Source organism: Rhinopithecus roxellana, chromosome 13, assembly GCF_007565055.1.
Source record: "Rhinopithecus roxellana isolate Shanxi Qingling chromosome 13, ASM756505v1, whole genome shotgun sequence".
Lineage (NCBI taxonomy): Eukaryota > Metazoa > Chordata > Mammalia > Primates > Cercopithecidae > Rhinopithecus > Rhinopithecus roxellana.
Window position 1 is genome coordinate 43,897,439 of NC_044561.1, and position 26,114 is coordinate 43,923,552.

The window sequence follows — 26,114 nt, forward strand, 5'->3', positions numbered from 1 at the left end:
CCATACAGTATGAATGGCAGATGCAAGACCCTGGTGAGGGATGGTGGGGGTGAGAAAGAAGACTGGCTGGCAGGAAGCAGGGCCAGGCCCTACAGACCTGGAGGCTGCAGAAAGGATCTGTGGGTATTCAGAGAGCTCTCAGGATCCAAGGGAGGACGCTAGGCTTGGTGTGTGGGCCATACTGTAGAATGTACACCTTCAAGTCCCTGAGGCCACAGCATGGAGAACAGACTTCCTGGGACAAGACTGGAAGCTGACAGGAAAGTGGAGGTGTCAGCTGGAAACCTGGAGTCGGGGAATAGCGGAGGACATGGTGAAACATGGACGTTTTCTTTCTCCTTTAAGAGATAGGGTCTCACTGTGTTGTTCAGGCTGGTCTTGAACTCCTGACCTCAAGCGATTCTCCTGCTTTGGCGTCCAACATGTTAGGATTACAGGTGTGAGGCACCACACCTGGTCTTAAAACCTGGACATTTTTGCAAACACTTGGATGTCAGGGTGGGAAGCAGGGCAAGTCTAGGATGAAGCTGGGCTCTGAGCTTGTGTGTTTAGTGATGACAGGGCTGTTGGCTGAGCATAGGGTCAGTGGGGAAGGGCCAGGTTTGAGGCCGGGCTGGGGGAAGGGCATGTGAACTCTGGTGGATGTATTGAGCTTGATGATCCTGTGAGACTCGCAGGTAGAGATGAATCATACGCTTTAATTCACGGAAAAAATGGCAAAACACAAAGGACACATAGGACTCTACTGCGATCCTGCGACCAGCATGCCTCTTCCAGGCAGTTTTAGATAAGCAGCAAGGGCAGTCTCTGGGTTTCTAGAGGCTGTTTCCTACACCATGGAGGCAGGCGCCTCTCTTGCCTTCATTACCTTGCTGTAAGATTTTGTGATTGAAACTCGAGAGAGAAGGAAACAGCTGGTGTTCAGGTCAGGCCCCAAATTGTGATGCAAGTGCAGTGACGTGAAGGAAGTAATGTATGCAGTGGTCTATTTCCAAGACAAATTGCCTAGAATCGGTTTAGGTCAGCAAACTACAGAAGAAACAGGATACGCTAGGCCCCTGCTTGGATCGTCAGTGCCTGCTTGTCAACCTCCCCTTTCCCCCTTTCTCCACTCCCCCTTCATTGCCCTCACCCAAATCAAAGAAATTTAGTCTAAGATGAAAGTTTACTAGCCTGTAAAATAACTCCTTTTATCTATTCTTATCAGCCTGCCCAGCTACTTAGGTCGTAAGTCAAATGCTTGAAGAGCCCCTGAGCTTACTAGGATTGCAATGCATTGTGGGCTGCAACAAAATGCAGCAGGACAACCCTAAAACGACACCTAAAACCCCTGCCCAACAACCAATAGGTGATGTGTGGGAAGATTGTGAGCCCATAGAGCTCAACCTATGAGGAACTTGGGGAGGGACCTGCACACTAGGGGATAAATTGCTTGTTGAAACTGCACTGGGTGTGCCTGTCCATCAGACAACCAATCTTGCAAGACCGTCATAAAAGTCTCACTTCTGCTATTCTCCGGGTCCCTGAGTCCGTTCTTTGGGTTTGGTGGACGGGTGAGTTTGTTTCTCACAGATGTGAGTTTCTCACAGAGAAACTGAACGTCTCACTCGGGGAACAGGCTATATTGGCAGGAGTGAAGTCTTGGGTCTGGTCCTCCCTCTACCCAGAGGTGTGCTGGGCAGTGGTGTGTCTCTAGACAGGTGGTTCTACATTCCAGCGAAGGGTGCCTTCCTCACGGTCTCCCTCTTTATAAAACACGTAGAAGGCAAGCCTGTCAGTGGGGAAAGAACAGGCTACTTGGCTCCAAGGCAGTCTGGGTGTGGCTGCCATGCTTCCAGGACACAGAATGCCAGCTGCCTGCACTTGGGAACCCTGGGCTCAGGGGAGTCACATTCTCTGGCTAAGGGAAGGGAAGCTCTCAGCTCCACTGGAAGCAAGGCTCAGATGGGAGGGGAGGCCCCAGCCAGCTTTGTCCGGGCAACCCAGGGTCACTTCCAGATGATTTTGATGATTGCGCCGCCATATAGGCAAGGTCACTCATCCCTGTCATGCCAGAACAAGGACCCCTGTGAGGATACACTCAACACCAGTTGTACAGCCTGATGGGGAAGAAGCCAATGGCCTGCTCTTTTCCCCTCTCTACGGGAGCTGGTGTCTAATGCTTGTGAAAAGGCCATATTCAGACTGTGTCCTTGTTAGTTTTCCACCACATTGCGTGACTCAGCGGAGCAAATCATTAGGCGGCAATTTGCACTCCAGAAAGAAACATGGGGGCACTGATGAATCGAACGTGCATGCTGACAACATCACCACCGTTTCTCCCTGCAGAGTGTTTTGAAAGGCTGAGTCTGCCTTTGTGTGCAGTGAGAACCACACAGGTCTGGCACACACAAGGACATGCTCACAATTGGCCAAACGTGAAATGAATGAATCCTACTTCCTGGCAGGAGAATTCATTGCTGCCAGATGCTATCTAAAGTACAACAAAAATATCCAAGGCGTGGTTCTCATAGGTCAAATCCTCAGAAGACTGGATATGTAAGGTGCTTCCTAACTTTAAAATGACCTAGCAGGCCGAGCACAGTGGCTCACGCCTATAATCCCAGCACTTTGGGAGGCTGAGGTGGGTGGATCATTTGAGGCCAAGACTTCAAAACCAGCCTGGCCAACATGGTGAAACCCCATCTCTACTAAAAATACAAACATTAGCCAGGCGTGGTGGTAGGCACTTGTAATCTCAGCTACTTGGGAGACTGAGGCAGGAGAATCATGGGAACCTGGGAGGCGGAGGCTGCAGTGAGCTGAGATCTCACACTGCACTCCAGCCTGGGTGACAGCAAGACACAGTCTCAAAAGAAAAAAAAAATTAGAATACATCATTTAATATTTGATCAAAAGATAATGGGTCATTCCAGACCATCTGCCCAAAGAAACACCTGCTGAAGTATTCGCCTCTCTCTAACTATTGATCTTTTTGGTGCCTGTTCTTTCTCGATCTAAGCTTTACAAAAAAATGCTACATGTACCCTCTTTGTTGCCTTTTCTTTTTTTTGGCAATCCCTGTGAAAGCTTCTGATACCTCAATATCTACAGGAACATTTCAAATAATCCAAACATTTCATGAGTTCTGGACCTGAGAGGAATCAAGATGTGGCTGACAGCAGAAATGTGAGCATTCTCAAAGCATACCAACTACGCCACCTTTCCTAACAGGCAGTGGGAGCAGAAGGCCAGCCATTGAAAACACAGGGTCACAGCACCTTTTATTCATCATCATACAAACGGATGTGACACGAAATACACCCAACATCTCCAAACAGTCTTAATGCCTTTCAAAATCCAACGGGAAAGCCTGAGATGCCGCCTCTAGCAGGGGAAGCCATGAGCCTTCCACCTTTGGATGCTGCAAATGGGAATGATAGAGGTACAGGAGGTCTGCCTTCCATGCCGGACCCTCCAGTGCAGTCCCATGCTGGACACAGCGAGGCGGCACTTGGCACAGAACGTTTTCCTGAGAACATGTCACATGCTAGAGCATTGCAGAGGCCCTGGTCCCCTTCTCAACCCAGAGACCGGATTCACAGGGAGCAGCTGTACCTGTGGCCTCCCTGCAAGACTCACACCAGCGGATGGTACTCGAGTCCACAGATGCACGGAGCCACGGGTCCAAAACAAATTCTCGACTGAGATGGGTCCACAGAGCCTGGTGGCCACAATGGCTGGATCTAATGTCTTCCTTTATGAATACATCTGTGCACCCTGGATCAGTTAAAAAACGAAATACTTCCTGTCACAATGATCGACACGCAGAACCACGTACAGCTGAGGACTCTTCTGGCTGGGTGGCACATGGTGGTTGTATTTTGCTATCTAGTTTCTTTTATGCAAATTCGTAGCAGTTGTTTAAGACAACCCACTTTGCCTCAGACAGTGACCCTATTAAGACCACATGTTTACAGAAAACTTGGGAGTTAGATTTTTCTTTAGAGTTCTCACTTATAAGTATGAGGTGTCTGTGTATTGAGATAAGCAGTGGTATATACCACACAATCTAAATTAGGTTCTTTAAAAACATTTGATGCGGTCTTACTCTAGGCACTAAAACAACTTCTTTAAAAAAATAAAATTGTGATTTCCAAGGCCTTTATTTTATAGAGAAGAGGAATTAAAAGATAGATGCTAGTGGGTGGTTCGTCATGAGCCCAAAGCCCGTTGGGAGTGTCTGCGAGGTCATTTGCCCTTCAGATTCTGCAAAGGCAAAAAGAAATCGATACTGATTTTTAAAAATACATCTTAGGAGCCCTGGTCTCCTGCTAATTCCATGGATGCCTGCAGCACTTGTATCTGGAGAATGGAGACAATATCACCCCAAGCCCAAGTTCATTTGATGAAACTATTATGTATAAAACAGTTAATTATATACATAAATAACATAAAATAATTCTCATAAATTAAAAGTCAAATGATCTCCCACTATTCAACTGAGTGGTGAGAGCTGGGCGCGAGTGATGGTGGGTGAGGTGAGGAGGTGAGCCCTGCAGACCCTCCTGCGTGCTGCCTGGGGATGAACGTTCCTTAGTTCATGAAGGCATATATTGCACAAAACAAATTCCAGCCCTATCCTCAAAAGTCTGCTGTTTGGAGTGAAGTGCTGAGAAAGTTGGCGTTTTGAAAACCACAACCATCCTTTGCTCTGCTGGCAACATCAGGACTGCTCTTCATCAATTACTCAGCCATGCCAGTGTTTCCTCAAGATGGACTCCCAGTGGGTACAGGATCTGGGATAACTGGCAAAGCAGGACGTATTAAGGCAGGCTTGTCCTCTCACTGTGGCCAGTGTTCAACAGAGTACCAGGAAAGTTAAGAGCACACTTCTCCCCACACCTCTCAAGTGTTTGCTGTAGTGGGCAGGAGGGCTGGGTGCCTCCCCCAACCCTGGCCCCTGCCCCGAAACTGGTACACAGACGTGACAACACGTGTCCCCGCACACACAGACCTGGCTGTTAACTGCACATTCAGTTTTAGGGGCAACTAATGCTTCTATTAGTGAACTAGCCTCTCTGCTTTCATTACCACCTGGCAGGAAATAGCATTTTCTCTGTGGTTCTGAAATACCCACTCTTTTCCACTGTAAAGAGCCAAACTCATTCAATATTTTTATAGAACATTGGTCATGAAATACACCAACCTTTGGGATTGAAGTGTAAACAGAAGGAAAATATGAATTTCCCCCCATTTCTTCCACTCGGGATACTGGCTGCGCTTCAGCCAGAATGGACACATTTGGATTGCAGAGAATCCTGAGACAACCCGGAGGAGCCGCTGGCGGCCGCAGGGAGGCTCACTCCTCACAGCCGCACAACCCTCTGCATCTGGGCAGCTGTGAAGGGTGGACAGGGACCGATGGTCCTACAGTGCACACGACTTTATCATGTTAACATAAAACTAAAACATAATATTGGCCATAACAGCCTTGAACACATAATGTATGTTTGAAATAAAGTTAAAAAAAGGAAAAAAACTCTATTGGGAATTGATTCACGGATATGACTAAGATGCCTTTTGAGCTGCAGTCAGTGACCTCACGTGACCCCTTATCCATGATGACCTTGATGATCTCCAAGGTTGCAGGATCACATGCGGCTCAGCATACCTCACATGTAGTTTCAGCCCATAGTTGTATAAGAACCAACTCAACTCCTAGTTCAAAGAGAATAAACGTTACTTTAACTTCTATCTGCTCGCTTGCAAAAAAAAATCCAGAAGCGAGGAGAAAATATTCCCTGCTGCCACCTGTGAATACCGTCTGTGTTCTCAGACAGGAACCAAGCTCTAAAAGAAAGAAGAAAATGGACCATTTGTGTTCCTAATAACTTATCTCCTGCCTCTTACGATCCTGCTTCTCTCTCAGCTTCACTTTCCTGAACCTGTCAGGTGAACACTGCTTCTGTAAGGGGAGGCAGATGGGGCCCCGGCCCAGGACTTACTGCCTTGGTAAGGCATAGTGTGGAACCCCATCCAGTTTAAAACTCTTGCCTGCCAGAGGTCACTTCTAGATTTAAGCTGACAGACTGTAATGGTTGCTGGTGGGGGATCTGGAGATACTCTGCAAAGCTAAGTCAACCTTACATTGTAATGTATGACTTTCTGTTGTTTGGTGTCCAGCAAACAAATCTAAACAAATCCCAAACATCCCTCTGCAGTTCTTGTCCCGAGTTGCCTGGAACGCAGCTCAGTAGCTGTACATCTGCTGCTGCTGCTCCGCCTGCACCTGGGGCTGGGCCGCCTGCTGTGGGGGTGCCTGTGGCTGCGGGGGTGGCAGGACGTCAGTCTGGGGCACTGCCCGCCACGTAAGCGGATGCTGGTCACTGAGCTGGCTCCCCAGCGGCGTGATGGAGTTGACCAGGGTGGTCAGATTGATGAAGTGGGCCACAGACTGTGGGTTTGAGGCTTCTGGCTGGGGGTGGATCTGGACATCATTTTGGCGGTTGTGCAACATGGCCGAGCCGCTGACGGTATCAAAGGTCACGGTCAGGATTGAGTTGTCCAGCTGTAACTGGCGTTCGGGGGTGGTAAGGTGTCCCACGGCCACCGGTTGGAGATTAGGTAAACTGAGTCCCAGCTGCAGTGGTGATGGGGGTCACGGTGATGTTGGTCAAGCCAACTGAGCTCGACGGTGTGGTCACGTTTGGGTCACCCAGGGTCACCACTACCTGGAAGATTCACACAACAAAAATCGGTTCATTTTTGCGAAATAGGGAACGCAAGGACCTCCCCAGGATGCGCTCTGTGTTACCCTGCCAGAATAACCACACGCCGCACCCCGGGAACAAGAAGCACGACATTCTTTCGTGAAAGAGGAAACGGAGTCAATTTTGTTCTGGAAAAATTCCAGCGTAAAAGAAAAACAAGAAACAGACACAATCATGAAGGCAATGAGAAGGAACTAAGAAACATTAACTTCACTGGCTAGAAAAAAAAAGAAAAAAGTAAGCATGAAAAAGAGAAAACAGATGCTTCCTTTTCTATTCATTCCTCCGAAGTGCCCTGCTGTTGGTAAATGAAAATCCCACCACAAAGCCACAAAGAGCAATAAAAGTATTTGCAGTACCAATCGCTAATAAGAGAAAGCATTCTCTTTCATGGAGAGGGATGAAAGGCCAAATAAATGGAGAACTTTTGCAATCAAGATTACCATCCCCCAGATCGAGAGAGAGACGTGCAGTATTAGACACAGACTGATCAAACACTCAGAGGCTTCAAAAGCAAAAGTGACGAAGGCTGAGCAACATAGAAGGTTCCAGTCAAGACAGTGGGATTGTGGGATTGCCTTCACCTTCCAGATCAAGGGACCCTTGCTCTCCAGCTAGTCAGCAAATGCACAGGGCTGAGCTTTCATCATAAGGGGACTTGGGGAGGCCATCTGTGATCTCCCCAAACTGCAAAGAGCCCACCTAATTCCCACCCGGGCAGGGATATCCCTCTTCAACATGCTAGAATGGCTGTTGCTGCTAACAATGACAAGCAGGATTTGTAGGTCAGAACTCAGAAATGCTTACATGAAACATGCTTAAGTGAAAAATAGGATATGTCTGCTGCCTTCAACCACACGAAGTCCACATGTACACTGTGTATAGTAAAAAGAGATGGAGTCACACACACACAGGGCTCTCATGCTGAGGGAAAGTGACCGGCACCTAATCAGGAGATAAAGCAGCAGACTGACCTGCTGAATGCTCTGTACTGCAGAATTGGTCTCATCGCCTACGCTGCCTGTGAATTCGGTCTCTTTCTCTGAGTATTCGCTGAAGGTGGCGTCCTCGGGCACCGGAGCGCCCGCCTCCTCTTCTGGCTTCTGCTTTCTCTTGTGACTTCGCTTGGCAGCTTTCCCGTGCTTCCCTTCGGCCAAATCCTCCTGCTCCAGAGTCAGCTCAGGCTGCAGGAAAATCAGTTTCAGCCAAGAACCAGGTTAGTCGGTCACATCATGCAGCAGCCAGGACAGCCCCAGCACTGCCCTGGACATACTCTCGAATCAGTGGGGAGGCTCGTGGGCCACCGAGCTGCCACAGGAAACAGTGACCACAGCTGGGTCTTGTATTTCTAAGGATCGGGGCAAGTTCCTTTAGTTGCAGATTAAAAAAAAAAAAAAAATGAGTCATATATATATATATAAAATATATATATATATTATATATATATAAATTTTTTTTTGTAGAGATAGTTTCACCGTGTTAGCCAGGCTGGTCGCCATCTCCTGACCTCATGATCTGCTCGCCTCGGCTCCCAAAGTGCGGGGATTACAGGCGTGAGCCACCGTGCCCGGCAACAAGTCATATTTTTACAAGTTGTATTTTATGCTAAAATGTAAACACTTTTTAGAAACCTTTTAAGCCACTGGGTAAAGGGGAATGTTTCCACCCGGGTGAGCTCCTAGAACAAGGCTAAAAATGCTTTCAAATCAGGGCTCTCTTCCCCAAGGCTGTAACAAACCCACTGTAAAAAAAAAAAATTAAAATAGATTTGCCCACAAAAAACTGCAGGGGAAAGGAACCAAGGGCCCAGCTGCAGTGATGATCCCAGTGGATCCCCTCCCTGCACACTTCCCTGCAAGGATCCCCTCCCTGCACACTTCCCTGCAAGTGTCCAGGGCGCTGCTGGGCTGTGACCACATCTTCTGAACCAGGCCGGCTCTGCAGCCAGACTCGCTCAGGCTCACAGAGGCTGTGGGGCAGTGGTGGCTGGTGAGTGGTCGGTCACCTGCCACTCCTCTCGGGCTTCCTATACTGTTCCACACGACCTGATCCTAACCCAGTGGCAGACAGACCCAGTGTGGGCCTACATCGTGGTCATAGTGGGCGTGGTCATAGTGGGACGTCCCTTCCCCCCATGCCTGTGACTTGCCAAGGGTAGAAATGGCCTGTGGGTTCTGGGGCTGAGGCTGGAGCTTCCACACGTCACTCAGCCAGACCCAACCCCCTTCATGAAGACTATATTCTAAAGTGCTATTTCAGAACAAGAGGCATACATGTGATCTTAGATCACTGAGAGCATGACACATTCTCTGAAATGAATTTTTGCTGACTAAAAATTTAGTATTAACTAAAAGTTTCTTTAAAAACTAAGTTCATCTAATCGATACGTTTAAGCTTATTTTGCTTAGAACAATTTAATGATTGTTCATTTTTTTGTGTGAGACAGTCTCGCTCTGTCGCCTAGGCTGGAGTGCAGTGGCACAATCTCAGCTCACTGCAACCTCTGCCCCCTGGGTTCAAGCAATTTTCCTGCCTCAGCCTCCTGAGTAGCTGGGATTATAGGCATGCACTACCACGTTTAGCTAATTCTTGTATATTTAGTAGAGACAGGGTTTTTCCATGTTGGCCAGGCTGGTCTTGAACTCCTGACCTCAAGCGATGTGCCTGCTTTGGCCTCCCAAATTGCTAGGATTATAGGCGTGAGCCACTGTGCCCAGCCAATTGTTCTACTTTCTTTTTTTCTGGAAAACATCTGTTTTCCAAGGTGCGATACACCAGTATTCAACAAACTGAGGTCACAGAAACTACAGAAACGAGGAGATGATCTAAGGTTCTGAGGGGAAGAGAAGCCAAGAAAACAGGGGACCCCAGCCACAGGCTTGCCCAGAGTTGCTCCCTCCCGGCCTGTCCAAGCCCCTCAGGTCCCTTCTGTAGGTGTCCACTTACCCCAATGTTTCTGAGCCCCTGGAGCCCTGTCCCACTCACCTGGACAATGCCGATAGAGGAGGCATCGATTGTGGTGGTCTCCGGGAGGTGATCTAGGTCATCGATCCTCACCGCGAGCACCTATGAGGGGCACAGGGCATGAGCTGGGGGTCAGGGGGCTGCTGATGCAGGCGGGAACCCAAAAGCCACACACGCCTCAGGACCATCTGCACTACTCCTGCCCTTCCCTCCCAGGCATCCCCCACACTTCCCAGTCTCCTCTGTTCAGTTCTGACTTCAAAACTGTCCAGAAGCCCAGGGCTCATCCTCCCCCCTTATTTCACGCTCCCACAATGCTCTTGCCCCTGTATCATCTCACGTCCACTCCCTCGGGGGGGGGGGGGGGGGGACTGTGTCCTCCCTTTTTGGCCCCGCACCAAAGGGGTGAGGTTTCAGTGGTGCTTCTGTTATTCCAAGGAAGACCACAACGAGGTAAGATATGGTAGAGTAAACCTGTTCTATGAGGAATCACCAAAAATGAGACATTTGTGCCTTACACATCGTACTTTTCGGTTGAATCCATACACAAGTGCTTTCATTTGTTGGTTTTGTGATGAAGTGATGCCCTGCCCCTACCTTGCCTCCGATGGCCACACTGAACAGGGTCCTCAGTACACCCCGTGTGCCCACAGGGCCCCTCCCACCAGCTCAGTGCATATTGCCCAAAAGTAAGTGACCTTCATTGCTCACACCCTGCTACAGCAGTTGTGTTTGTTCTTGTGATGACCTAGTTAGACCATAAGACAATGGAAAACAAGTATAGAGACAGCTGAACATGCGGGGAAGGTGTGATAAAGGGGAGGGGCTAAAAAATAAAATTAGCAAGAGCCTGCCTGTAAGAATGCTTCACCCAAACAGCTTTTCAAACATCTTTAAATTTCTGATCAACTAAAGAAAGTTAAAAATGGAAAAGCAGACTATGCTTTGTGGATGTACCTCATTTAAAAAAGAAGAGAAGTGCATCGTTAAAGTTACATTCCATGACTAGGTCTGGGCCCCTTCTTGGAAAAGACAGCAAACAAAGGCTGGTCAGTAAGTGTTTTAAGTTAACAAATCCTGCAATGGCTTTGAAGACTCCAGTGTAACTCATTCACACTGAACACAGATCTATACTGTGACATTCACAAAGGACCCTGAGCAAAAGCAACCAGACTGCTGTGGATGCACTCTCCACTCTCACCACCATCATTATTACCACCTCTATCAGTATCATCACCATCAACATCGTCACCACCATCACCACCACCACCACAACCACCTCCATCACCAACACCATCACCACCTCCTCCATCACGATCATTGCCCTCATCACCACCAACATTGGCACCATCACCATCACTACAACCATGTGGCAACACCAATACCACCTCCATCACCAACACCATCACCACTTCATCACAATCATTACCCTCATCACCAACACTCACCATCAGTACCACTACCACCATGTGGCATCACCATCACCATGATTATCTCCCCCACCATTACCACCATCTCCTCCACCATCACCAACACCACCATCACCACCATAGCTCATAGAAGAGGAAAGCCGTAGCTTGGAGTCACAAAATAGTACCCTAAAACGTTGCAAATCTCTGTAAGTAGTTATGCCTGTTGAATCCAACAGTTAAACTATAACTAGTTTAACTTAACTAGTTAGTCTGACTCCAATGAACACCTTCCTCCTCCTGAATCTGTGGCATCACCAATGGGTACAGGCTCGGGGGACCCCTGTTGTCCCAGTCTCAGACAGCCAGGCCTCACTGCAGCAAACACACAGCTACACAAAGCCGACCCGAGTCCCCTTCCTTCCCCTCACACTGCTGTCTGGGGGTATCTCTTCCATATCCTCTATTCTAGTAATCACTTTGCCTCTCTGTCTACTTCTCATTTTTCTTTGTTTCCTACCCAGACCGTAAAGTCCAGGAGGGCAGGGATGGCCCCTGGCTGGCTGGCCCATCACATCACTGGTAGGCATTTGAGTTAACGTAGAGGGAAACAAGTGTGAGATGATGAAAAGGAATGACACAGAGGGCATGGGATAAAAGGCTGGAGAAACAAATTGGTTCGAGAACAAAGACAAAATCCCCCCGCACCACCTTCCCTGGGTCTGGAAGGCTTTCCTCGAGTCACTTGGTTCTGTCTGGGTTGGGCTTGAGGGGAGTGGGGATAGGTAACAGCCCAGCTGAAGGGAGCAGAACACAGAAGGTGAACATGCAGTCGGGCCACCTTAGGAAGTGGTTTAATCCTGGTGAGAGGACTCTGCCTGACAGTGTGTGTGGGAGACGCCTTTATCAGTAAGGCCTCTCCACCCAGCTATGCACATCAAAACTCCGGTGTGCAAAAGTGATGTGCACACTCTTATCAATACGCTGAAGTCTATAAACCCACACAGTCGTGGAGAGGAACCGCTCAAACGCCAGCCTTGCTCACGGGCTGCTGCCTGGGCTGTAGGGCCTGCCGTGCCCTGCCCCGCCCCTGGGGCACCAAGGTGGTCCTGGCGCTTTGGGTTCCTGCTCCCCCGACTCTGTCTTTGTAGGAAAAACACCAGCTGGCCACTACATGAAAAGGGAAGCAATGGAACTCAGGGGAATCCAAGCTCCCGCTGAGCAGGGCACAAGGCAGAGTATGCAGGCACGGTCCCCTGGCTTCCCGGACCGGAGAGCAGGCTGAGTCCCTGCACCGCCCTAGGAGCCTGATCAGGCTGTGGAGGAACAGGAACACAGCGATGTCCTGGATCACCCCCAAACTAAGGAGCCGACGGACTGACGCTTGAAGCAGACGGCGCTTTCCCAATTCCAAAAGGAAGCCACTTTCATTAAAGGGGATTGGAAAATGTAGAAAAACGTGAAGACAAGAAACTACCCATAACTTCAAGAACACGAGAAAAATCACCGTGGGATGTTTTGCTCCCTCCTCTACCTGTCTCATTTATGTGAGTATTACACATACAATGTGTGTGACGCATATTGTATATACACACATTATATATGTGCACAACATATACTGCTCTTTCACGTATGTAACGAGCCTTTCACAATTTCGGATCCGTGTAAGCATGTGTGTGCAGGCAAACACTGCTAAACTATCACTAATTGAACCACATTCCTATTGCAGGATGTCGAGGGGTTGGAATAATCATTTATTAAACACTCGAGAAATACTGTGATGCTGCCTTCAACAAAAACATCCAACGGTGAGGGGAGCAACTCGTGCCAGCCGGCCAGTGTGGTCACTCTGAATCTAAAACCTCCTCACCCCTCGACAGGCAAAGGATGCTGTCCTCTGCCGCTACCGTTTGTGTTTCTGCGATGCGCGGTGAGCTGAAAGCCTTTCCATGTGTTTTTCACCATGGCTGTTCTTCCTGCGTGAGCTCCCTTCTCCATGTACACCCTGAGTGCGCCTTGCATGTTTCTCAGCCACTGCATGTTATCGCTAATGTTAACAGGCTCTATCTGTCTATGCAGATTTATTATTATTATTATTTTTGAGACTGAGTCTCGCTCTGTCGCCCAGGCTGGAGTGCAGTGGTGCAATCTCAGCTCACTGCAACCTCCGCCTCCCAGGTTGAAGCGATTCTCCTGCCTCAGCCTCCCGAGTAGCTGGGACTACAGGCTCCAGCCACCATGCCCAGCTAATTTTTGTATTTTTAGTAGAGACGGGGTTTCACCATGTTGGCCAGGCTGGTCTCGATCTCTTGACCTCATGATTCACTTGCCTTGGCCTCCCAAAGTGCTGGGATTACAGGCGTGAGCCACTGCACCCGGCCCAGATTTTTTTTCCTTTGGCCTGTATTTGTTCTAAGTGCTTATGGAGTCAAACCTGTGTTCACAACTCCTTTTGCTGCTGTTACGCTAAGAGTCTACTCCTTTCCGTGACGTGACAACCAAGTTTTCCCCTGGTTTTGTTTTTCAGGGTACTCCTCCTTAAAGCACATTTAATTATGGAACATCCCGGCCCTTCCTGTGGAGCAGGCTTTCAGGGCAGTTGGGCTCTGCCTCCCCACCCCCATCCTCAGTGTCATATTCGGCCCCAACACCACATTGCGCCCCCATTTTGCACATTTAGTTCTGTGAGTGGGAAGAACTGGGGGAGTGGCAGGGCTGTGCTTCCATCTTACCATAATTTCAGGGAGGATGTAATTTATAACCTTAGCAAAGGTCCGCCTGAGGCTCTCCTAACCTCTCCCAGGCACTCACTAAGTGCCTCCTATGTGGTGGCAGGCAGTGTCAGTCACAGAGGCACCTAAGACTCAGGCCCCGCCTCCAGTACTTGGGGGTCTGCAGAGGGAGGTGGGCCATGTGCCAGCGTGGGGGTGTCCGGTGCATGGCCCGCTGGTGGGGCAGGGAGGGGGCACAGCCACCAGCTTACCTCAGGGTGCTTGCGCCGCATGTGTCTGCTCATGGAGGCCCTGGTGGACACCTTTGTCCCGCACAGCTGGCAGCTCTGCGCCTCCACCTTGTCGTGTGTGAGCTGAACGTGCTTCTGCAGCATGTATTCGGTCACGTACTTCTTGTCGCACACGGAGCACGTCCACTGCTTGCCCACTTTTCACACACGCAGACACACATGCACGTGGGAAGGAAGACACACGCAGGTCACCAGTGTAGCCATCCCAATGACTCTGGCCTGCTGCACGAGGCAAGAAGCCTGTCATGCCCTGCCCATCCTGAGAGGGGCGGTGCCGGTCCCTGAGCACACGTGAGCACAGAGCCTCTGTCCCTTGGGGAGCACCGCCGGCAGCAGCTGCATCACTACACCAATACGAGAAAGTTCAAGAAGCGAACCGATACTTGACAGCCGTGGCGGGCTGATCTTTAGAGGCCAAGGGGCCACCATGAAGCCAAGACACCATTAAATGTTCTGGAACCATCTAGATAATAAAACAGTCATTTCCACCTCTGCAGGTGCTCAGACAGCCCCGGCAGCCTGCCGTGTGCAGCCCCGAAGGCTTCTTCAGGCTGCGCCTACTTACCTGTGTGGATGAGCTTGTGGGTCTCCATCGTGTTCCTCTCGCTGAATGTCTTCCCACACAATTCACACATGAAATCTTTAATCCCTGCAGAGAATGGCGCACATAACTTCCTATGTTTAATGAGTGTTAAGTCCACATCAGAGCATGTCTTCTCCCTGACATGTTCTAGGAACTACAGAACCTTCAGGAGAAGGTGAATTGCAAGAAAACAGTAGACAATGAACGTTCATCTCCAGCCTCAGCCGGCAAAGTGTGGCTTGGAAAGTTTATGCTTCCATGGTGACATTGCGTATCAAAAAAAGCATGAGATGTGGGAAGGGCTGTCTGAGAACACAGAGAGTGGAACCCACAGAGGAAAACGATGGGAATTTGTTTAAAGCATTAATGTATCCACACCTCCCTTAGTCCACGAAGCTCTTAGGCAGCATATGTGATAGGACAACGAGAGAGAAAACAGCAACAGAAATCAGGACCAATGGCAAGGAGGGCACAGATGCGCCAAGCATGAGACAACAGAACTGCCGTGCTCAGACAAAATAAATGTGATTCTTCAAAACTTGACTAATTCAAATGAGAGCTGATGCCGGGCACAGTGGCTCATGCCTGTGATCCCAGCACTTTGGGAGGCCAAAGGAAGATCGCTTGAGTCCAGGAGTTCAAGACCAGCCTGGGCAACATGGCAAGACCCCGTCTCTACAAAAATAAAATAATGAGCTGGGCATGGTGGTATGCGCCATGCAAGGGATGCCTTGCTCTCTTCTGGATGCACCATGGCTTGGCCATTGCCCTACTGAGGCTATGTCTGACCTTCCGGCACCTTCCCTAACACAAAAGATGACAAGCAACCTTGCACGCACATCCCTGGCCCTTGTCTGGTCGCTATTTCTTGTGCACATTCCTGCGGGGGAAACAGCTGAATGGGAGGGACATTTAAGGACTGACCAGTCTCCCAATGCTCGAGGTGAGCTGTGCAGCATGCACTGCGGTTGACAAGGCCTCTGTGGGGTGGCGGGGGGGGGACCTTTTGCGACACACAGCCGCTCACCATGGCCCCAGGAAGCTCCCTTGGGGAACCAGGCACTCACTGGGAGTCACAAAGAGGAAGGGTCTTGAGGTGTCTCTTTTCCCCCCATGGCCCACCTGCTTTCCTATGCAGTGAGCACCGTGGCTGGTGCGGCCCGGGCCTCGGACTCACCCGTGTGCCGCTTGCAGTGCTTCAGCATGTTGACCTTCTGCGCGAACCTGCGGTGGCACTCCTTGCACTCGTACTCCTTGATGCCCTTGTGCAGCTTCATGTGGTGGCGCAGTGCGTGCTTGGTCTTCATGCCTTCAAGAACACAGCGAGTCAGAGGCAGCCACACCCCCATGCAGCCCACCTGGGGGTCCATGCCCGAGACCTTGGGGCAGGCACAGACATCAGCAGTACCGTGCAGTACCGGTGAGGGCGTGGGCCGGCCCCTGAGGATCCCGGTCAGTCCACCAGCAGTGAGACGTGGGAAGTGACTGTGCCCAGAGGCCGGGAGAGACTGAGACATCAGGTGCACTCACTCCTGCCAGGGCCTGGCTGAGCCCCGAAAAGGTGAGCAACACCAGGGGCTGTGGGTAAACTTCCCTGTGTGCCCATGGCAACCCAGCAGGAGAATTTGGTGAGATAGATTAATACAAGTATGACTAAAGGTTCTCTTCAACCTTGATAATATGAGTGATTAGGATTCAGACACTAGATGCTTTCAAGAGTGGTTTTCAATCTACCTTTAATTTAAGAAGCCAATCTAAGAAGGTGAAATACTCCAAAGCCTCACTTATGCAGCCAGTGAAGAGAGGATGGCCCTGGCATAGGGGTTGAGTCAGAGGGCGCAGGGCGCTGGCAAGGACAGCACTGTACAAAGCTCTCCACAGGGGACATGGGCAAGGGAGGCCTGGTACACCTGCCCGGGCGGCTGACACACACCAGGGCACAGGGAGACCCGGCCCAGAGGCAGCCTCCCCCACCCCAAGGAGGAGCCTTCACTGTGCCTGCCCAGGGCGGTGGGCAGCCTGCATTCCCAGGCCACCATGTTCCCTCCACATTTGGGGAAGAACTACGGAGCCTGAACACAGCTCTGTCGTAAGCGGGTGAATGGTTCTCCTCCGATTCCACCCTTACCAGATGCAGGGGTGACTGTCCACCAGCTCCTGCGAGGCCGGGCCAGAAGACCTCCCTGGCTAAGAAAACTGCGTGGCTGGGCCAGCAGGGGGCGCAAACGCCCCACGATGAAGTCGTGCCGCCAGCACACACAGCTGCAGGGCTCCTGCCTTCGGGTGGGGACAGCATCTGCATGCCTATTACCAATGACCGAAGAGTGATTGCACCTGAAAAAGTTACTTTTCATCTTTTTTTGATTAAAAAAAAAAAAAGTGCCGGTCATTACTGACTTGCCCAGACCCCAGCACCTCCCTCTTCCTCTTCTGAAATGAACATATTCCAAATTTCAAAACTAATACACAGTCATAGAAAAAGCAGAAATACAGAAGAGATGGCATCTCCATCTTCTGATCTCCCCACCACAGCCAGCGTTGGTGACAGTAATGTTTTTCCTTCCATTTAACAAAGAAAATCTGCCAACAGTTTCAAAATAAACACAAGTGCCACGCAGAGAGTGAAGCTTGCTCTATTGGGATTGTGATTCAATCCGTTTACAAATTACCGTGGGGAAAATTGACGTTTTTTAAATACTTAAAATTTCCAAACCCAAACAGGGCATGCCTTTTGTATAGCTTTCAACACCTGGTGTCATATTCTCACCGGCCACACTAAGTTCTTGCGGATCATTCCTGAGTATTTCAAGGCCCATGATGTGATTCTGAACATGTTTTCCTCCACACATGCAGAAAACCTACTGGCTGGGCCCCTGCCCCTGCCTGCTGGTGACAGGCTCTCACGACTTCTAACAGCCTCCCACTTGGTCCCCAACACTAAGTCCCTGGTCAGGGTTAGAGTTTCTAGAAAAAAAAATGTAATAATATGCGACACTGTTTCTAGGAACACTAATAATAAATGACTATAAAAAGACAACCAGAAACTTTATAATAAAGGATCTGGTTTTATGAATCCACATGGTAGAATTGTACCAAGGGTTTGAAAATTAAAATCAGGTAATATTTAGATGTTCTGATATAAAAAGATCTCCAAGATGTATTTTCAAGTAAAAAAAAACAAAGTATCAGAAAAATAAGCACAAGCATGTGCTGGTATGTACTAGCAACTGTTACATGACAGCAAGATGACAAGACTGAAATTTGATATGTAAAGTAAATCTGGCAACTAATGTATTAATGCCAGCATCTTATTTCAACTATTCAGAATTCATTTTAAAAAACCATGCAACTAAATAACACATTTCAAATACTAAAATCTCTACAACATTATAAAATGTGGCTTTATCCCACACCCCTCACCTCCCAGGGCACCTGGTGGCATTTGGGGACCTGCAGGGCACCCAGTTGTGGCTCCTCTCTGCCTGCCTAAGAGGCCTGGCCCTGAATAAGCCCCCATCTCTGGCCCTCCTGTCTCTACACGCTACTCAGGACCCCTCCAGCCAGGCTCACCACAGTGTCTTAAACATTTTACTACTTAGGGGCATTGGGGAGGAAAGGGAAGCAGAGGTGGTGAAAGGGGCTGGGAGCTTAAGGCAGACGGGGAGAAAGAGCAAGCCAGCCTCTCACTAAGGCAGGCAGACACCTGCTACCAACATTACGTTCAGAGAAACCACTGCAGTGGCTCTGCAAGGACTGGCTGGGATTTGAGGGGAGAGTAACAACGCCACCTTCCAGACCTGTCTGTATTGTTTAAAAACTACGTCTTGGTGAGGTGCATACGCTGCTTTTTCAATAACCACCCACGTGCTGCCCTTGCGCAAAGTTACCCTGGAGGAGGGGCAAGAGCCTGCGCTGGCCTCTGAGGCGAGGAACCGAGGGCCAGGAAGTGGGGAAAGGAACTATCCCCCTTCTGGCCTTTTCTGCAGGCAGTTCTTTTAGGCTTTGACATGCAGTGTTATTCTACCGGTGCTTATAGGGGTCATCCGGTGAGTGCAGTTCATTGAGCTGTGTTTCCTTCACACTGTCACCATGACAGCATGAGCAAGGTCGCTTGACACAGCCCAAGACAGACCTGCTGCTCCAAAACTTGTAGGAAGTTGTTTTTCAAAACAAACAGGAATGGGTTACAATTATGATGTGTACTGGAATCATATTTCTATTTTGCTAATTTGAGACATTGTATTACTAGGTTTGTTATTAATGAATGTTCTGTCGTTACAATGAAGATTCCTCGGCCGTGGTGAATTCCTTCTCTCACCACACAGCCAATTCTAGTCTGCGTAGTGAATACTTGCTGAGGGTTTTGCATCTACTGTCTGATCCCGTGGTGGTTTTGGGAATCATTCTGTACTTTAAACAATTAGATCCTGCATTGTTTTCCTACTTTTAAAATGATTTGTTTCTGCCTTTAAATTTATCACATCTTTCTGCCTTCTGGACTACTTGATTTTTCTTGCAGATTCCTGATTTAAATCCTGCCTCGAGTCCTTTCCTTTTAAGTAAGTGACTGAAGCCTATGGGCTTCCAGGGCCACACTCTGGCAATGCCTCTCGCACCATGGTCATTGTGCCAGTTCTCAGTCATGTCCCCTTCCAGAGTCCTGCAGCTGGGCAGTCTGGCTGAGCCTGGCCCGTGGCCCCCGCACCTGCACCCACCTTTCCCACACTCAGCGCACAGGTACTCGCGGACGTTGTCATGCACACGCATGTGCTCCTTCAGCATGTCCTTCCTGGCGAAGGACTTCCCACACTGCTCGCAGGCGTGGCTCTTCACACCTGAGAACACAGGCATCCGCAACTCAGAACCGAGGAGCTCCAATCTGCGGTGGCCGCAAAAAGGACGTACCAAGGAGAGGGGCCCAGCCTCCCCCGCAGCTGGAAGTGCAGTGACAGGGACGGGGTCGCCTCTTCAGCAGCCTCCACAGAGCCCTCCCGGGGGTCCTATGGCTCGAGTAGATCCCTGAGGACCTGCAGGGGTAAGGGGGCAGGGGGCACTGGGCTCTGAGTGGCAGGGCTGATAAGGACGGGAAAAGATGGAGAAACGGAGGAAGGCACAGGGGAGGCAAGGTGCGACGGCTCTGTGTGTAGAATATGCGGAGGCCCCCTGGCATCCCACCCCGCCAGCCCCCTCCTGCAAGGGCCAGGGCCCCACATCCTGACAGACACGTACCTGTGTGGATGAGTTTGTGGCGCTCCAGGTTCCCTATGCTGTTGAAGATCCGCCCACAGATCTCGCAGGGGTGGATGTACCTGAAACCAGAGACAAGCTCAGGATGGCCGCACAGCCTCAGGGCTCCATGGCAGCGAGCGCGCTCCCCAGCACCTTCCTCCACAAAGGTGAGGCAATACGGTGCCACAGGGACGATAAAAGCCGCAAATATTTGAGCCTCTGCCACGGGTTGAATCGTAACCCCCTGAATTCCTACATTGAAGTCTTAAGCCTGGCACTTCAGAATGTGACTATGTTTGGAGATGGGGTCTTTGCAGAGGTGATGACATGGAAATGAGGCCATCAGGGTGCTCCCTGACCAATCTGACCAGTGTCCTTATAAGAAGATGAGATTGGGCACAGACACGCACAGTGGGACGGCCCTGTGAGGCCACGGGGAGAAGAAGGCATTTACAGGACAAGGAGAGATGTGTCAGAGGCGGCAGCCCTGCTGCCACCGTGACCCCTGAGCTCCTGCCTCCAGGACTGAAGATGGTGTCTGTTTTTAGGCTGTGCCGGCTGTGGTTCTTCGTCAGCGCCCCTGGACGGGACTGTTCAGTCACTCAGCAGACTGCTTGGGTTATGGGCTGTATGTCAGATGTGGCCTGGCATGAACAAAACCTAATTGCTGCAGGAAAAAGTATTTTGGGTCATTCTGTAGGCAGGGCAGGAACCCTGCTATTTTCCTGTAACATGGCCAGCTGGTGCCAGGAGACTATGTGGAAGCACAGGATAAACCCTGGCCCTGCTGCCCCCCACTCCTGCCGCCCCCAGCCCTGCTGCCCCCCGGCCCTGGCACTCAGAGGATATCACTTGTTCAAAGCTACAAATGGCTTCTTAAAGCATGTGTCTCTTTGCAAGGAAGCATGTCCCCTCCCTCCTGGCGCAACCCAGGAGCCCCAGGCAGGCCTCACTTTTGCACGTTGGGGTCCGGCAGGTTTTCGCGGTGGATGACCATGTGGGCGTGGTAGGTGGCCTTCAGCGCAAAGCGCCGGTTGCAGATGCTGCAGCCATGGCCCTGCTCCTTGTGCACCTCCATGATGTGCTTCAGGTACTCCTTCCCCCGGCCAAAGGTGAGCTGCAGGCCAGGTAGACAGGCCACTGCTGACACCCGCATGAGCTCCCTGGTCCTCTTAGCTAATGAGGTCGTGTCCACAAACCAGGGTACCCAACGCCCTGAGGACCCACGGCTCATGCCAGGGCGGAAGGGACTCTCAGAGGCTTGATGGGGAACTTCTCCGAAGCCATAAGGCCTTATGCCCAAAACTCAGAGCATGGTTCTCCTCGGACACAAACCACTCTCCTTTTTGGCCAGCCCCTTCCATGCACAGGGGAGGCCTTGTGAGGGCTTCAGGCCTGAGCGGGGAGGAGGAGGGGGAGGAGAAAGGGAGAGGGGAGAGGTGCCCCAGCCTGCAGCCAGCACAGCCACCTTCTAGGAGTCCAACTCCCCCACTTCATGGGTGTTCCTGAACCGCGTCACAAGGCAAGTTCCTGGAGTGTGCCTGTGAGACCCACATAGGCCATCCCTGAGCACCGAGGTGGCATGGGCTGGCCTTCCCAGGCACAGGTGATGGACAGGCACCCAGTCTGCAGTAGGACCACTGGCCCCAGCCTTTGGGGAGGGAGGGCTGCTTCCAAGATCCACAAAGGCGCCTGCTGTGTGGGGCCTGCAGCCTTGAAGCTACCACGTTTCTTTCCAGACCACCCAGGCACCGCGGGGCAGACCCACCATACCTGGCACCGCTTGCAGCTGTACTTGTGAGGCTCCGAGTCCGCGCTCTCGTCAGAATTGTCATCGTTTTCTTCCGAGGAGATCCCGATCTTACCGATAAACTCTTCCCTCTGGTGGTCATCCATCAAAGCGATATCCTGGAAAACAGCCAACACTTCCGGTTTCTAACAGTGCAGCAGACGCTTCACACAGTTATCTGTACCACAGGGACGATCAATCATTTCCCCAGATGCAGAAGAAATGCCTCTCTGATGCCCATGACGGCCCTAACGAGCCACACTTATGCCCCAGTCCATCCCAGAGGTCCCCACCTAAACGCCAGAGCCGCCCTCGCTCTCCATGCGGCCTGTGGCTACCTCTCACATGCGTCCAGCAAGATCCCAATCTGCGCCCAGGGCCAGGCACTGCTGGGGAGTGCCCCGAGTGGGTCTCCCATACCACCTGTTCCTTCTTCAGTTCTTGATCAGCGCTTCTCCCGCCCTTCATCACACCCCAAATCCTCCCTGCTCCCAGAGCTTCTGCTCTGTTCCTCCCTTTCCTCAAAGGCGGGGAGGGATGCAAATGCCAGGTCCGGGATGGGAAGCAGCCACGGCGGGGAAGCTGGGCCTGGCAGCTGGGCCACAGGAAGTGAGGCCAATGCAGTGACAGAATTCATTTTGGAGAGATGAAATGTGGCTAGTTGGTCAACTATTTGAGGACGCTGCTGTGGTCTGAATACTTGAACCCTCCCAAATTCCCATGTTGAATCCTAACCCACCAGGAAATGGTATCAGGAAGCAGGGCCTCTGGGAAGTCATTAGGTCATGAGGCTGGAGCCCTCAAGAATGGGATTTGGGGTGGGGCATGGGGGCTTATGCCTGTAATCGCAGCACTTTGAGAGGCTGAGGCAGGCGGATCACCTGAGCTCAGGAGTTCAAGACCAGCCTGGCCAACATGGTGATTTTTAGCCTGTCTCTACTAAAAATACAAAAATTAGCTGGCCATTATGGCGGGTGCTTGTAGTCCCAGTTACTTGGGAGGCTGAGGCGGGAGAATCGCTTGAACCCAGGAGGTGGAGGATGCAGTGAGATCTTGCCATTGTACTCCAGCCTGGGTGACGGAGTGAGACTCCGTCTCAAAAAACAAAAAGAACGGGATTCAGGCCCTTATAGAAGAGATCCCTACCCTTCTACCATGTGAGGACACAGTGAGAAGGTGCCACCTATGAACCAGGAAGTGAGCCTCGCCAGACACCGAATCTATGGGGGCCTTGACGTCCAGCCTCCAGAACCATGAGCAGCACATGTCTGCCCAGAAGCTGCCCTGCCTGCAGAATTCTGCTATGGAAGCCTGAGCTGACTGTGACAGACGCTGGCCCGGGGGCCTGCCATGAGCATGCCTGGGTGAGGGCGGCACGCGATCGACACCTTGAAGTGGACGTGGATGTGGTCCCTGAGCACGTCCACGCGGAAGAACTTGCGCCCGCAGATCTCACAAGTGTACTTCTTGTCGCCGTGGGTAAGCAGGTGCTTATTCATATTGCTCCGGCAGGAGAACACCTGTGGGCAGAGGAGCCGCATGGTGAGGGGCTGCAGCGTCGCATGATGGGAAGGAGCCTCTCCACCAGGCTCCTCCGGGGAAACCACAACCTGGGACAGAAGCACAGCACTGTGCTCCAGGCCTTGCGTCTCAACAGTTCCTCAGTGTGCGAGAGATACAAATAATCACTGATGCCAGGATAAGGGTTACTCACTGAATTGTGTAAACAGGTGCTTATGTTACAATAGAAAATTGACCATTTGCTAGTCCTTATTATAAACGTTAGGTCAGCTCCATTTTTTTAGCTCATGTAAATATTTCCCTAGGATGGACTATCAAGGAACCAGAAAGTCACAGAAATACCTGCAATTTTCTGAAAGTAGGTATCAAAGAAGAAAGCTAGTTACCCCCTTGGCTTTTATACTGTGTTTCATGCACATTCACAGTGCCCCTGATTTCTTGCTCTGGCATGACGGGTATGGAGATGCACCCATTCATCCAATACCCATCCCAGGGGGTCACCTCTGTGACCAGGGCTGGGGTTGGCACTGGGAATACCGTGGTCCACATGACAGATGTGGCCCCACTGGCACAGAGCAGTGGACAAGGCTAGCAGCTGAGACCACTGCGAGGGCCGCAGAAACCTCAGCACCCCACAGGGCTCTGCGGGTCTCTATCTGGATAGCCATTCCCAGTGGCCAAGTAACCCGGGGTGTGACCTCCTAGAGCTCACCTGATGCCCACATTCTCAAGAAAAGAACGTACTAGATGAATGAAAGGGAATGAGTGATTCGCTAGGGACAAGATGCCGGCATCTCCAGGCAACATCTCCTTCCAAGCTGCGCAGATGACTTACGGGCTGACAGCACTGTGCCCCATCCCAGGGATGCTAGGTGGGGCAATGCGACAGGGTGAAAGGTGAGCAGGAGAGGACAGAGTCTGCAGGTGTCATGGTCTTTACAGACAGACTGGGCTGAAGACAAGAAATAACTGGAAACAAAAAGAATTCAGTCACCCAAACTACAGGCTATTTCACTACCTGCCTCAACCCTCAGTGGGTATTCAATAAACACTGCACGGAATAAAAACGTGTTTGGATGTGAGGCACTGAGCTGGTTTTGCACATACGATCTCTCAACAGCACGGAAGGCACTTGGGGCCAGTACCCCCCAAGGGGCAGAGGTCAGTGGGCAGAAAGACCAGGGACGGGGGACAAGGGGCACAGGCTTCGCCCACCTGTGGCCTGTGCACAGCTGGCCCAGCTCGCAAAGGTGCTCCAACTCACCTGCTCTACCCCAGCCCTGCCCCTCCAGCCCGCAGTCTGGAGCGTCACCTGGAACCCCAGCCACACCACCCTCCTCATTCATTTGCTCAGGCTCGCTCTGTGGTTTGAAAAAAATCAGGAAATTTCATATAAAAACTGAGATATCCGTTTTCTCTTTAAAAAGTCAAAAGCTCGGTGATGGTGCTGCATGCTGGAAGGCAGGACAGCGGGACGGTGACAGCGGGCCTCCTGCGGGGGCTTGTGCTCCCAGTTGCTGAAACGCTGGAGGAGCGTCGCTCTGGGGCTCATGTGAGCCGTGTGTGGCTGAGGCATCCTCCAATCGGCGGCTCTGAAAGCCACCTGAGCGACGTGCTGGAGCTGCTGGGCCCAGAGCCCACTTGGGAGCCGCTCAGAACCCTTACTCTGCAGCATGAGCTTTGCATCCTGTGACAGACAATTCCTAGGCCTCTGAGCACAGATGCCATCTTATAGTCACCTGAGTGAAAGCTAAGTAACGAAGAAGTGATGCCACCTCCAGTCACAACCAAGGTGCTTATGCACAGAACTTGGGGCCATGGCAGCCTGACAGCTGTGAGTGCCATGGTGTGGGCCCTGGGCTCTCCCAGGAGGGGCCGCGTGTTTGCTGGATGTTTAGGATCCTGCATCTCCACCAAGCAGCCAGGTGTGGGACTCCCGAGCTAGTGCCAGAATGGTCCCCTTACTGCGCAGCCCTCGGATGGATGTGCTCCCGTGGATGACATCACCCTTTCCTCACTTGGGCAGCGCCGGGCATCCACTGAACGTGCCTGGGACCACCTGCCATGGGATCGGTTACGCTCTAACTTACAGAACGCCAGCCATCCACTGCACAGAGGAGACCGGCGCTGACAGGCAAAATAAAGCCACTGGATCTCCCTGCATCCTTATTCATTGTGCCCCAGTCCTGACCACAAGGTCACTGAACAATGCTATATAGGAGAGCGGGAGCCAGGGAGTAGCTCAGGTGGAAAATCATGGCAAAGAGGAAACGAGGCTGTCCAGGAAGAACCCTTCTTTCTCAGCCCACTCACTGGAAACCCATCTTAAGTGCCAAAGAAATCCAAATGGCAAGTGTTTAAAATGGGTGGACACCAGTTTAAGACAACCTGAGCACCCATCGTTACCCCCCAAATCTTCCCTGCAATACTCTGTAAGTACAGCTCATAGAGTCTTAAGAAGATGATGTGCTTTCCATCTCAGCTTCCGATGCGGACCGCGAGCATTACCTTGCCACACACCGGGCACCCGGAAGGCTCCTTCTTGTAGCGGACCAGGTTCTCCCCACCGGCCTCCAGGTCCTCTCGCTTCACCCGTCGCACTCCTGAAATTGCCAACCCCACCAGCAAGACAGTGAATACACTCAGAACACGCGAAGGTCCATCAGATCCCACTTCAGCCAGTGTCCTTTCCAGTGCATGGGAGGACAGGGCTGTCCACAGTGGGGACAGAAGCCTGGCGGTGTAAGTAACACCACCTGCACACTGGCATCAGCACTAACCGCCATTCCTGAAGCAGCCCCAGGGAAGGAAGGGAGATGGCACAATGTATGTGGCAGCTGCAGAC

General features: G+C 51.2%; 1 protein-coding gene and 1 pseudogene across 1 annotated transcript in view; both read right to left on the bottom strand.

Annotated features, from left to right (window-relative positions):
- Positions 1 to 3,237: 3,237 nt before the first annotated feature.
- The window catches only part of PRDM15 (PR/SET domain 15), a 75,618-nt gene continuing 52,741 nt past the window's right edge, over positions 3,238 to 26,114 (bottom strand). Inside the window, 13 exon segments of the mRNA XM_030915369.1 lie at positions 3,238 to 6,604; positions 6,606 to 6,713; positions 7,727 to 7,936; positions 9,738 to 9,818; positions 14,109 to 14,284; positions 14,713 to 14,796; positions 15,908 to 16,039; positions 19,446 to 19,565; positions 19,960 to 20,039; positions 20,913 to 21,076; positions 21,733 to 21,867; positions 23,137 to 23,268; positions 25,778 to 25,872. Coding sequence (XP_030771229.1) covers positions 6,233 to 6,604; positions 6,606 to 6,713; positions 7,727 to 7,936; positions 9,738 to 9,818; positions 14,109 to 14,284; positions 14,713 to 14,796; positions 15,908 to 16,039; positions 19,446 to 19,565; positions 19,960 to 20,039; positions 20,913 to 21,076; positions 21,733 to 21,867; positions 23,137 to 23,268; positions 25,778 to 25,872 — 1,889 coding nt within the window. The 3' untranslated portion in view covers positions 3,238 to 6,232.
- LOC115892839 lies at positions 3,323 to 5,602 on the bottom strand (annotated as a pseudogene).